At 31.3% G+C, this 14,424-nt stretch overlaps 1 protein-coding gene across 1 annotated transcript in view; it reads left to right on the top strand.

Moving 5' to 3' along the window:
* The window catches only part of LOC139501251 (uncharacterized), a 142,105-nt gene that overhangs the window by 105,567 nt on the left and 22,114 nt on the right, over positions 1-14,424 (top strand). Inside the window, exons 51-61 of the mRNA XM_071290271.1 lie at positions 386-602; positions 2,136-2,278; positions 3,073-3,565; positions 4,011-4,225; positions 5,351-5,537; positions 6,007-6,180; positions 6,945-7,361; positions 7,931-8,081; positions 9,811-9,947; positions 11,266-11,354; positions 13,259-13,427. Coding sequence (XP_071146372.1) covers positions 386-602; positions 2,136-2,278; positions 3,073-3,565; positions 4,011-4,225; positions 5,351-5,537; positions 6,007-6,180; positions 6,945-7,361; positions 7,931-8,081; positions 9,811-9,947; positions 11,266-11,354; positions 13,259-13,427 — 2,392 coding nt within the window. The remainder of the gene's footprint in view (positions 1-385; positions 603-2,135; positions 2,279-3,072; positions 3,566-4,010; positions 4,226-5,350; positions 5,538-6,006; positions 6,181-6,944; positions 7,362-7,930; positions 8,082-9,810; positions 9,948-11,265; positions 11,355-13,258; positions 13,428-14,424) is intronic.

The following is a 14,424-nucleotide window of genomic DNA, read 5'->3' as shown; positions in this document are numbered from 1 at the left end:
TATGTCCCTTTATAACTATCACAAATGTTCCATGGATAATTTCCTGATTTAATTATACACTAATTAAGTCATAGTTTGTTGCCATTGAGACTCACAAAATGTGAAATTTAATACATTATTATAACAATAAACTGTCATCATTGTCATATTAGTGGAATTATAGATATAAACATAAATATCAGCAGTCACTTTTCAATTTGAACTTTATTTTAGGCCAAATATGGACTTAAATTGTTGTATTCAAAACCATTAAATCAAGCTTTTTGAAAAAGGTCTTATTTGATTAAAAGACACACTTGTCATGATATTTGGTAAAAAGATCTAAAAACATGAAGCAGAAAAAACATTTCATGCATTTCAGAGTAACAAATGTTTTCATTTTCAGGAATGTAACTACTGCAATTGCTCCAGATATCTATTAGATAAATACGAAAACAGCACGCTACCTACAGTACCCAGTACAACAATAGCAATAACAAGTCAGCCAACAATACCACCACCGTATAAAATAGTCAATAATCCTGATGACAGTGTTGTTTCTAAACCTGTTGATACTAGTACACCATTAGCACAAAAGTCCTGTGGCATTCAGATTCTTAATGGTAAATTGTTTTTTACAATGAGGTGATGATATTCCTTTCTTGTCAAAAAAGAAAGAAAGAAAAGATATTCACAAAATGATATACTTGTATATATTATATAGTTAATGATTTGAATATTAAAGAATGATGTAAACTTTATTATTTGATTGTAAGGAAAAAATGTTCCTCTTTTTTTTTTTAACAATTTGTCAAATAGAAGAAATAAATTGTATCAGTCACCTTTCAATAAAACTTGTTTTTAAGTTGATGTTTAGTGATCACCTCTTCAGCTTATTAATGTTGAAAGTGCATATGTATACAGTTATTAGAAAATAGTAGAAGATTTTAGTTTTAATTAGTGAAATAATTGGAAGATCTTTTTTTGAAAAGTGAGTTCTTCAAAATGATGAATAATATATGATAGAAAGATTTCTACTCTTACTGAGTGCTGTTATTTGTGGATGTTACGTGAGACTTAGGTTTATATTTGATCTCTATTTGACAGAAAGTTTGTTCTTTGTGGTACTTATTCAACAATATTTTTATGTTGATCAGCTTAGTTCTATTGATGTTTGAAGGAGCCTGTGTGGCACCATGACAGCTTTATGTGCCACAAAGCTTATTAGCAAGAAATAAAAAAAGATCATATTGTCATTTTTATGCCCCACCTAAGATAGTAGAGGGGCATTATATTTTCTGGTCTGTGCGTCTGTCTGTCCCGCTTCAGGTTAAAGTTTTTGGTCAAGGAAGTTTTTGATGAAGCTGAAGTCCAATCAACTTGAAACTTAGTACACTTGTTGCTTATGATATGATCTTTCTAATTTTAAAGCCAAATTAGACTTTTGACCCCAATTTCACTGCAGTCCACTTTCATAGAAAATGAAAGTGCGAGTTTCAGGTTAAAGTTTTTGGTCAAGGTAGTTTTTGATGAAGCTGAAGTCCAATCAACTTGAAACTTAGTACACATGTTCCTAATGTTATGACCTTTCTAATTTTTAAGCCAAATTAGACTTTTGAACCCAATTTCACGGTCCACTGAACATAGAAAATGAAAGTGCGAGTTTCAGGTTAAGGTTTTGATGAAGCTGAAGTTCAATCAACTTGAAACTTAGTACACATGTTCCTTATGATATGATCTTTCTAATTTAATGCAAAATTAGATTTTTTACCAATTTCAAGGTCCATTGAACATGGAAAATGATACTGCGAGTGGCCATCCGTGTACTTTGGACACATTCTTGTTCCTTTTAAATCTATGCATTATTTTCTTATAAAAAGATATAAAAGGGCTTAAAGAAAATAATTGTACTGAATGAATTATTAAAAGGTATGCAGTTTTAGAGATTTTGGAGAAGACGTTACTAAGTTGTAAAACTTGTGTCTGATCCATTTGTCATTTTGAACAATAGAATATATGTTTAAACTAGTTTTAGATTTGAATTCAAGTTTAAGAGGGAAAGGTTTAAGTAAATAATTGCATTTGATGTATGTTTTGGTGTTGTAAACTTTTTAAAACTATTCATGTAGATGTAACCTAGTTTTTCTATTTTCCAGGTGAAAATTCAAAAATTGTGACATGGTGTAGGTTCTTTGATGATACATTCCCTAGTTTGAAGACAGCAGTTGATTACAACATCACTGGAGAATTTCTTAATTTTAAAATTATATTTAAACAAGAGATGGATAGCGAAATTGACGTAAGTATCATTTTATAACTTTCAATAAGCAGTGTAATATTTTTTTATATTGAATATATATTATGAAAATTTAGAAAAAAAAATTAATTATACATGTACTACATTGTAGTACTAAAAATACAAGAATGTGAAAATGGCTTATCTTGTCAAATTTGCATGCAGCACTAAAACAACTAAAATAAATAAAAAAGACTTCAGAACTGATCTAAAAGTACCCACAATAACAGAAAGCTAGTAAAAATTCCAATTACAACTGATGGATGGATCGTGTTCTTTTTGAATAAAATTTCTTTTTGAATAAAATATCATTTAGAATAGGTTCAACAGATTACAATGACAGGCACCATGACCATTCCTAAAATATATATCAAAATATAAGGGCACAGTATGGCCAGGATGAAGCCATCATGAATGACCATAAATTTTGATAAATGTATAGCAAATATAGTACCAACAACAACAAAAATATGTAAAGATCTTGATAAAGGTGTTAAATTGATAATCTGAAAGAAGTTTATTCAAAGAATCAATAGAAGGTATCTAATTTAGGTGAAAATTCATCAAAAGTGTCTAAAATTGAAAATTAAGGAATATTTTTACAATTACTTTCATTATTTATGATTTATGTAAAAAGTATATTTAAGTCAACCAAATTAAAAAGATACTTTAATATATTTTATCTATGAAGTAAAAGTGAGAAAAAAATCTTATTTAATAATGATTTATGAGATGGAATTATCCCCCTTTTTTATTGCAATATTTAAAGCAAAAGTTCGATATGTCCTTTTTTTCAGATTTTGATGTGTCTTGTGTTATATGTTAATGATGAGGAAATAACTGAGCTCTGTGGAATACCTGATCTGAGTGAAACAACAAATCTAGTTCTGCATGTTTTCAATCGTGACAATTATGTACCAGAGATTACAGATGTATTCAATATATTCTCAGCAAGGGCAATTTTCACAAATCTTATACTACCACCACCAACTGGTGCGCTTTGTCGCTATGGTGATCCATTCAGAGGTGGAACTAACCCAATAATAAAGTATGAAGTTGGTATTGGGAGCGACAAGTTATTAACAGATATTGTACCCTTTAGGAAAGTTATAGAACCATGTATACCTTGCTTTGGGGAATGTCTAAACTACATCTGTGACCAGGATTGTGATCATGATAAACTTGTGGACTACAGTTTTACTTTAACGAACTTAAATATTGCACCATATGTAATGGATTTAAATGAAACAGGGCATTACTATAATAAAACTGTGATATACTATTTAACAGGTAAATGAACTCATTGTTTTAGTAAAAGTCAAAAATACTTATCCAAATTTTTTCTCTGGAGCATTATTTCTTAAAAATCTTTTTTCTAAGATGAATTGCTACCTCTTCAGATATCTGGCACACAAATACATAGAATAACATACAAGTCCTCCTCATATGTATTTTCAATATATGTCAATTGACTGTCTTACTTGTAATAAAGATAAAAACTGTATAAAAAAGTGGCTTTAGACTTTAAAAAAAGCTTCCATGAAGATTATTGGTTTCTCTTATATATTATTGTAGTAACAATCCAATTTTCAAGACGTTTTGGCCATTTATTCTTTAATATGCAATATTTGACCTTATATTTTCTGCCTTATTGTCTTATAAAAACATATATACATATCCCATTTGTTGTACTGCTGTTTTGATGAGTCTTTTCCTTAAGTCTGATATTTTACAGGAAAGGCTGTAACTGGATCTGGAGATACTGCTGTATCCTCATCTTCAGGATTTTATATTGATATCACAGGTCCTGTGTTTGACCTTGACATTATGCTAAATTCACCAATTTATAGTGATGAAACCCGAGGTGAATTTCAACCAGTCCAGTTCCAAGCATCAAACAGCACCATTAAAGCTTTTTGGAGATGTACTGATGAAGAAAGTCAAATAAAGGTAATTATGTTTCCCCTCTTAATCATAAACTATTTTTAAGTTAAAAAAAAATTCACATTATTTTGGAGCCTAAATTAACTATTCCACACCAGTAATTCAGATAATAAAGTATAATTATGTGGAGTTTTGAATTACGACATGATTTTATCAATGAAGACATTGTGATTGGGCCAATTCTGAAGTGATTTTCTGTTATTGAAACATCATTGTTTTTTTTCCTTTCTTATTAGTTTCTCAAATGTCATGTACAAAGGTGCTAAGACTGCACAATGTTATTATATCGTCAACCAGTATAATCACAATGTATCTTCTTTAACCCCTAGCGCATAAATATATTAAACTGACTGTTCCGTGTTACACCCAACTACCAAGTTTAGTTATTCTAAATTTGTGACATGGAAGCCCACATTTCAAGTAGGCCAAGATTCAGATACAATAAAGTTGTCCTTATTCTGAAACAAAATAAACCAATCAGTTGATAAAATTTCCTAAAAAAGAAATATCTGCAAAATGATGTTAACATCTTTGCATGACAACAAAACAAGGTGATGTCATATGTATGTTTCCAGTCTTCCTTATTATATGTTAACACCAGGTGTTTTAAAGCTTCTTATAAGCCTCAGAATGCAATAAAATTACGTTAAGAGAACATATTTAGGTAAAAAATGTGAGGTTTTTAAATAATATAATGTTAATAATATTATCTAATGGGTGTAAAAGGGAACAGCCAAATCAGTATCGTGTGTAGAGGGCTTTCACGGTTAACAAAATTACTGAATTAGAATCGAAATAATTTATAGCAGCCTTAGTTTTGTTTTCATTTTAAAACATTTGGTTGGCACTTATATTTCTATTTTACCTCTCACTGTTGCTTATATGAAATATTCAAATATAAATGCCCAACTGATAGTTAAATGAAAACAAATCAACAGCTGCCCAGAGCATGACCAGAACAGGATCCCTCTAAGGCAGCCAGTGCCCCCCACTTGTGAAAATTTCATGATCCGCCACTGCCTGCCATGAATTATTTCTTAATTGACTAAATATATTTATATAAAATATAATATGATATAAACACATTAATATATTCAATTTAAAATGATTTTTGATAAACAATGTTTTCAGGAGAACTTTTGGGCTATTGGAAAAACTCCTGGTGGACAAGAACTTCAAGAATTTCAATCAGTTGGTCTCAATGTAACAGGCGTTAATTCATCATTTGAAGGCATTCTCCAACATAATCTTACATATTACGTGTCCATTATCTGTGTCAATGGAGGTGGGAAAACTAAGCAATGGAATGATACTTATGGTATGTTTAACAGATAACTTGTTGTTTTCTAGTATTATGAAAAAGGTACATTCATCTCACATATTTTAAATCAAGAAGACATTGTGGTACAAGGAATAACTGGTATTCACATCAAAATGTATGTTCAGCAAAATAAGATCTATAAACATGTCAACATGTTTGAAATCATAAACTGACCATCAGAGGAATTTAACTTGTTTTTGCGCTTTTGTCAGGGAATATTAAAGATTCAGAGAAATGGAAAGTAGCAAAAATGTTCAGGATTATAAGATTTACGAATAAGTCAACATGGCCAAAATTGTCAGATTCCTTATAGGATTTTTACTGTTTTTGATAATTTAGACAATATTATCTTGAAAACTTTTAAACAATAAATTGATTATCAATATGAGATATACAAAAATATAACTAAGTAAGATTTACAATCTTGACCTCACATGTGCATTCATATATGTATTATCAATTGTAGGTGTTACTCCTTTGTTTAAAATGCCAGAAGTAGATACTTTAAACAATACTGTCCTAGGAGAAGTTAAACCATTTGATGAACCAGTGATACCTTCAGATGCCATGGAGAGTACAGATCCTGATAGTATTGGATTTACATTTACTGTTAGTGAAGATAAAAGTATTAACAAATATGGTAAGTTTAACATGATGAGCTTAAAATGGAATTTCTATTCAATGTATTCAATACATGTACATGAATACATGACATTTAAGAATAGATATATACTATGAAACATAAAAAAAATGATTGTTTAATATTGAAAAATCTTTAAAAGAGAATATCAGATTGAAGAAAAAAAGAGAACATTAAAAGGTAAATACCAGAAGGGGCAATCAAATGGCCTCTCCATTTATTATCTTGCCTACAACCAAAGATTGTTTACCCCAATTTCACGGTCCTTTGAACATAGAAAATGATAGTGAGAGTGGGGCATCTATGTACTATGACTCTGTAAAGCAGGCGAGAAATGTCATTATGTGCATTTGTGTTCATTTCAATTAATCCCCCAAGGAGGCACCCAAATGGAAATTTTGAAAGAGCAATTTTGTCCACAATTTTAAACAAAACAAATGCTTTTAAAAGTATGAAGAAGCCATAAAACAACATTAAAATATATATGAAGGTGGTTTTGTAGGACTATAAGACCCATCTTGCACATAAAACCCCCATGAGCATTTTGAAAAGATGGCAGGTATGAATGATATGAACTAGCATTCTCTTATCTGATACATTTATCTGTATGCAGTTTTCCTGAAATAGCACTAACTAATCTGACATTTTTGTGCATTCTTGAAAAATCACAATAATAGTTGCATTCAATAATTTCTACATATAGTATATTTTCAGATACTGTAAAGTCGAAGGTAATGATACCAGTTTATTGTATTTTTCTTCAGATTTGTGTATTGGAACAAATAAAAATAAAGATGATATTTTCCCTTGTGTTTTGGTGGGATATAATGTATCTGGATCAGCTTCTATCAAAGATGGATATTTGTTAATTGATAATATCAAAGTAAGACCTCTATCAGAACTGCAGAACAGATTTTGGAATGTATCTGAGGACCAAACACAGAACAAAACAAGTGCGTTTCATATGGAACCTGGAAGGACATTGTTTCTGACCATGAGAGTTTGTAATGAAGCAGAACTCTGTTCTAACAAATCTATAGGAAGTGTGCTAATAACTAATACAGAATCAATATTAAAAAGATCAGATCATGGAGAATCAGTTAAAATTGTAGACAATATTGCTACAGGATCTACAAGGAGAAAAAGAAGTGTGGAAACAATTGTTTTAACAACTCCGGAAGGTAACATTTTGTCTGGTCAATTTGAATATTAAAAATTAAATATGATTCAAGGAAGAGTACATTTATAATCAAAACTAAATTATAATGCCATATTTGTTTAGGATTACAATTTTCATTGGATGTTGACCAAACATTTAGAAGGGTTATATTCAACATTAGTTATAAAAATAAGCTGATATATAATGAGAGGTATTTCTGTTTTAATTAATGACTACCTCTAAGATCAAGGTCAAAATAGTAAAATTATACCTTAGTTAATGTGTAGAAAAGTGGTTTCTAGGAGGGTCAAGTATAATAAGAGGAAAACCACTGCTGAAGTCACTTGGTATAAAACCTCATAATAAAACGAACAGATGATATATGCCAATTCTTATCTTAGCTTCAACAGGTCACTAAAGTTTTTGTAATTGTTACTGTTTTTACCTTAACAACAAATGGTTGCACTAGCTGCTTAGTATATAGGACTAAGCACCTGGACTCAATCTGTTTGAATTTCATTTGATACAAGCAGTTTTCATTGTCTGTTTTCCTGGAGATGAGATTATATAAGAACTTTTATACTTATATAGGATTAATACCAGGACAGACCATTGTACTTCAGCCAATATCTGAAGCAGATCTAACAACAGAATACAGATCTGATTCTTCAACTGATTTTCAGCCATACATAGTTAACCCAGCAACTACTCTTGATATGGTGGAAAGATTATTGTACAAGAGGTACTGTGATTTTAGTTTGATTTTTTAAAACACCTAATGATAGATATTAATGGAACTGAAATGGTGTAAAACAGTCTTTTATAACATTTTTTTTTATTTCTGTGTGGTACATATATGCATCCTACACCAACCCCAATCAGTGAAACCAGAGATTCTTTTTTATTCCCCACCTACGATAGTAGAGGGGCATTATGTTTTCTGGTCTGTGCCTCCGTTCGTTCGTCCGTTCGTTCGTCCCGCTTCAGGTTAAAGTTTTTGGTCAAGGTAGTTTTTGATGAAGCTGAAGTCCAATCAACTTGAAACTTAGTACACTGGTTGCTTATGATATGATCTTTCTAATTTTAAAGCCAAATTAGACTTTTGACCCCAATTTCACGGTCCACTGAACATAGAAATTAAAGTGCGAGTTTCAGGTTAAAGTTTTTGGTCAAGGTAGTTTTTGATGAAGCTGAAGTCCAATCAACTTGAAACTTAGTAAACTGGTTGTTTATGATATGATCTTTCTAATTTTAAAGCCAAATTAGACTTTTGACCCCAATTTCACGGTCCACTGAACATAGAAATGAAAGTGCGAGTTTCAGGTTAAAGTTTTTGGTCAAGGTAGTTTTTGATTAAGCTGAAGTCCAATCAACTTGAAACTTAGTACACTGGTTGCTTATGATATGATCTTTCTAATTTTAAAGCCAAATTAGACTTTTGACCCCAATTTCACGGTCCACTGAACATAGAAATGAAAGTGCCAGTTTCAGGTTAAAGTTTTTGGTCAAGGTAGTTTTTGATGAAGCTGAAGTCCAATCAACTTGAAACTTAGTACACTTGTTGCTTATAATATGATCTTTCTAATTTTAATGCCAAATTAGACTTTTGACCCCAATTTCATGGTCTACTGAACATAGAAAATGAAAGTGAGAGTTTCGGGTTAAAGTTTTTGGTCAAGGTAGTTTTTGATGAAGTCGAAGACCAAACAACTTGAAACTTAGTACATGTGTTCCATATGGTATGATCTTTCTAAATTTAATGTCAATTTAGATTTTTTATCCAATTTCACGGTCCATTGGACATGGAAATTGATAGTGCGAGTGGGGCATCCGTGTACTTAGGACACATTCTTGTTTTTGGATATCTCTAAATCTATTTAATATTGGAATGTTTCCAAATAGTGGTTAGTAAAACTAATTACATTAATGGAGCACAGGTCTCAACTTTTTTGTTCTTCAGGGTGTATGATTTTTTTTTTTTTTTTAATGGGAATATTCAAGCAAAATTCATGACTTAAAAGACAAACAACAAATTATAATTAGATAACGATTTGAAGTTTTAACACCTTTTATCATAACTTCAAATCAAAATAGGTAAATTGATAACTCATTCCGGTGTAAAAGTTACATTATCTTAGTTATCTCCTCTGCTACTGGTCGTTAACACAAACTTGAATTTAATCAAAAATATCCTCTATTTGTAAAAACAATTCAAGAAACTATAGATTTAACTAAATGTGTTCTTTGGCATTTATAAGGTATATTATGGTGTCTTTTATGGAGTTATGAAATGAGAAGATTCATTTAGGAGGGAATAACACAATTATTGAAATTTCATAAAACACCAGGTCTTTAAAGCAGAATTATTGAAGATGGGGTCTTGTATGATTATAGTTTTTATGGTTATATAGGGTTTAGTGTCTAACAATGGAAGAGTTTTGATAGTTTTATTTTTGTTTTATATTTTACAGAATACATTCTTTGGTAATGACTTTTTCTGTGATACCAGTTGGTCACCTACCTATGCCAGGACCAATGAATATTACATATCCAGATACTGTTGGCGAGAATGAAGACAACAAAACAGTTCTGGCACACTGGAATACAGGTATATTCCCGCATTTTATGATAATGATAGATATTGCAATCCCTTAATTTGTCCATCTGTTTGGTTGTTAAATATTTTCATTGCCTTTCTCAGAAACTACCAAAACAGATTAATATCTGATTTGGTCAGTTTATATTCTCAGTGATTATTTGAAAGGTATATGTGCTTTTCAGATCTGTCAGACTTGTACTTTGCTTATACTTTGAATTAAGAGGAGGTAGGTATCTATAATACTAAAATAACGAGGTCCAATTTGTCAGCTGTCATCAAGTAAAAACGACAAATCAAAGTATTCAACTTTACATGATAACTAATATAGGACAATTGTGTAGATTAAAAATTACACCACTTCAGACCCTTTTGTTTTCCACATAATTAATGTTGCCAATAATTAACAAGTTCCGGGTCGAATCCGATACCGATACCAATAGTATATTCACCTGTTACCTATTACCTTATCTGTACGTTCTGCATCTGACACTGGCACACCACCAAACGGTGTATTTAGGATTTTGCTATATACACGGGTCATAATCACATGGTTGACACTACTAAATTCGATCATTGTCAAATTGTTCCCTATTGTAGTATTTTAATCAGTAAGACTTTCTAAGATAACAATACGAATACTAAAAATCTGGACTTAAAATAAGGCATAAGTTTAAAAAAGACAGACATCACAATACTTTAAAAAGAATTGTGAAAAAACATAATGCTCCACAAAAGACCATGCCATAAACCATTTTCTTTATACAGCAGCCAGCATGCCCCATCAGGGTGACTCAGAAATTTCATTTTTGTTCTTCTATATAATGAAAAGATCAATAGTTAACTTAATGAATCTTACAAGGATGTTTATATTCCAAAAGAGCATATGAGGAGGTTAAGCTATTTAGGTTTTCAACCTTTCTGTAATATTTCTGTGGTCAAATATTTCTGGGTTTCATGCTTTCCTAGCTCAATGACAATTTTAAAGAGACCTCATAATCTATATATTCATAGCTCACCTTTCCTAAAGGCCAAGTGAGATTTTCTCTTGGCATCTGTTTGTCAGTGATGGTTAATTTTACAAAAAGTATTCTCCTCTGAAACTGCTGAGCCAAATTTTTTGGCCACATCATTATTTGGGTATCTTGTTTAAAAAATGTGTCTGATGATCCTGCCTGTCAACCAAGATGGCTGACATGGTTGAAAATAGAACATAAGGGTGAAATGCAAGGTATTGATGATATGAATTCGTAATCAGTTATTACTGTAGAAAATATAGCACATTATTTCAAAACATAGTAATAGTTGTAAAATTTTTCTCTGTTTATAGCTCTACAACAGTGGCAGTTAAGTGGTATGACCTGTGGTAAAACATCAACGTCTGAAATCAATAATGGAGGTGGAACAAAGACTGTTGAGGTATTATAATTTTTATGGCCCCGCAACGAAGTTGTCGGTGCCATATAGTTTTACCCTTGTCTGTAATTCCGAAATTCCGTCTTTCCGTCATTCCGCAACAAACCATTATACGGAGTTTTTTTCTAAACGCCTTCAGATATGGGGCTGATTTTTGGTATGTGAGTTAACCATGATGAGTTACAGATCAAGTTTAAGTTTCATTCCGCTCCACTAATTAATGCCTAAATTACGGGCTTTGGACTTTGAAAAATTGTTGAAAATCACAGTTATACAGACTTTTTTTTCTAAACGCCTTCAGTTATTGGGCTGATTTTTTATATGTGAGTTAACTATGATGAGTTACAGATCAAGTTTAAGTTTCGTTCCGCTCCACTAATTTTTGCTGAAATTACGGGCTTTGGACTTTGAGAAATTGTTGAAAATCACAGTTATACAGACTTTTTTTCTAAACGCCTTCAGATATTGGGCTGATTTTTGGTATGTGAATTAACCATGATGAGTTACAGATCAAGTTGAAGTTTTGTTCTGCTCCACTAATTTATGCTGAAATTACGGGCTTTGGACTTTGATAAATTATTGAAAATCACAGTTATACAGATTTTTTTTCTTTACGCCTCCAGATTTTGAGCTGATGTTTGATATATGAGACTACCATCAAATTCGTGTCCACATGTGTTTATATTGAAATTGCAGATTTTTCAACTTTTTGGGACGGGGCCATTCGTGTCGCTTTGACAAATAGTTATGATTATATTTTATATACCAGCAATAGTTTGAAAGCTATCATTCATATACTCCCTGCTTTCTTATACTAGAGGCAAATAGTGATTGAGGATTCCTCTTGTTTGTTGGTTTGTTTGTTCAGTTGTCCTTCATTCCCACTTTTGTATCTGCAATTGCTCCTTGTAAATGTGTTGACAAAATTTTGAAATGGTGAACCTTTCACAGAATCTTACTCAAATGATTGTGCTTTTGTACCTCAAATTCTGCCATCACTTGTCATCCATTCTCCTCTGAAACTTCTAGGCCAATGCAAATAGCACCAAACTTAATCTAAATTTTCAATAGGATATATTGTTGATAATTACATCCATGCATGCATGTAGTTGAAACATCAACACACATGGCCACTGTTACTAAAAGTAGAATATAGGGGGTAAAATGCAGGCAAATAGCTTCCAAATTTTGATGATGGATGCCTTATAAAATCCTTTAGGTATCAATCTTGATTACTTAGTGGTTGATAATTAAGCATGACTGCTACCTTAACTAAACGTAGAAATCTGCAGTAAGCTTTAAATGCACCAACTCTAATCAAACTTTTAGTATCAAATTAACATATTTTTCTCTCCTGGTCCAGACTATATTCTATCATGATTTGGCATGATTTGGATTTTAAAAGAAATTTTGCTCGATTTGCTGCAGATGTCGTCTTACTGTGTACTAGATTTCTCTCAAACTGATTATGACAAATCTTGCCAGTAATGCTTGAAATAACCAGTATGACAAGAGACCAATCTCTTTCAGTTTATTTTACAAAAAAGTCTTTTTTTACTGAAATACAAATTTCCCAATTGTTTACAAGTGATTTTGGCTTATTTTTATAATAGTGGAACGTTTAGGAGTCATTTACAACCATTTTCAACTTTTACTTTACCATGGAAAATAGGGTGTTCTATGAAAATACAGTAAACAATCACACATGATTTGAAATAACCAAAGTTTCATTATATAATTGAACATTTTCAAGAAGTAACAAAAACTTTTTTCTGAATTCTCATGGTCAAAAACGGTGTTGCGAACAATATACCACATATGGACTTCTCAATACAGAAAACCATAAAACATCAAAAAAGGGTGTACACAAAAACTATAACAATTAATACTTGCAATATATTTTAAAGGTTTGCAAAACTTGGACAGGTGATGAAATTAACAACAACAAAAGTGAGGGAAATATGTCGTATTTCTCAGAAGAGACGCAATTTGCTGTGTTTATTGTATCAAACAAAGTGTATAATACTCCACCAATATTGACTAGTGACAGATTTATTACCATGGAGGAAGATGAAGGTATTTAAGATTTGTCAGTTAAATATCATGCACAAAACACACCCTTAGCCAGGGGGATTGAGGGGTTTGTAGGAACACTCCACCCCCCACCCCCACACCTTGAAAACAAATAAGTTCTGTTTAATTTGTAACTGTTAAAGTTGAGTATGATTGTATTGAACCACCAAGCGTAATTTCATTCCATCCAGTTTTTATTCTGGGTAACTTTTTTTCACTGGTGAATATATTGGATGTAAATAGTGTGAAAGTGTTGATCTTGATATCATTGTTTTGTTTATATTAGACCAGTTTATTGTTTACATAAATTAATAGATTAAGATAAGAATAGTTGTCAAGGAACCAGTTTCTATTAATAGATAATGACATAGAAGATATGATTTTATATCAAGTCTACCAAAACTCAAATGTACAGAAAAAATTTGGGAATACTGTTTATATGAATATTACAATTAGTGACAATTTAAAAGCATATGGTTTGATGTTTTGATTAAAAAAAAATTCAAAATTTAATTCGTAATTAAAGCATTATATTGTGTTATGTGTTCAGAGTGAGTACTAAAACACTTCATCAATGTATGAATCTTGAATGTTAGTGTAATTATTCCTAGTTCAAAATCACTAGTGTAATAATTCCTGGTTCAAAACATTTGTGTGAACATTCCGTGGATGAAAAACACTAGTTTACTTTGTCCATCTGTTACATAAATTAGCTATGCAAGTTTATGTTAATTCAAATACCAAATACCCCCCCCCCCCAAAAAAAAATAATTACCAAGCCCCATTTTTTGTATATTTCCCCTTCAAAAAACTCTCTTTAGAATCTTATCAAAAGTGATGGATATTTTACACTGGAACCGGATTAAAAACCTAGTGAATTTATGTTGGTGGATAAAAACACTAGGGATTTTCATCCTCTGGATAAAGTACACTGGCGGATTCAAACAACTGTTACATGTTCACCCTCTTTAAACAAAGAATTTATTATTGTAATCATGTT

Source organism: Mytilus edulis, chromosome 13 (assembly GCF_963676685.1).
Source record: "Mytilus edulis chromosome 13, xbMytEdul2.2, whole genome shotgun sequence".
NCBI lineage: Eukaryota > Metazoa > Mollusca > Bivalvia > Mytilida > Mytilidae > Mytilus > Mytilus edulis.
This window is presented reverse-complemented; position numbering and strand designations above follow the sequence as displayed.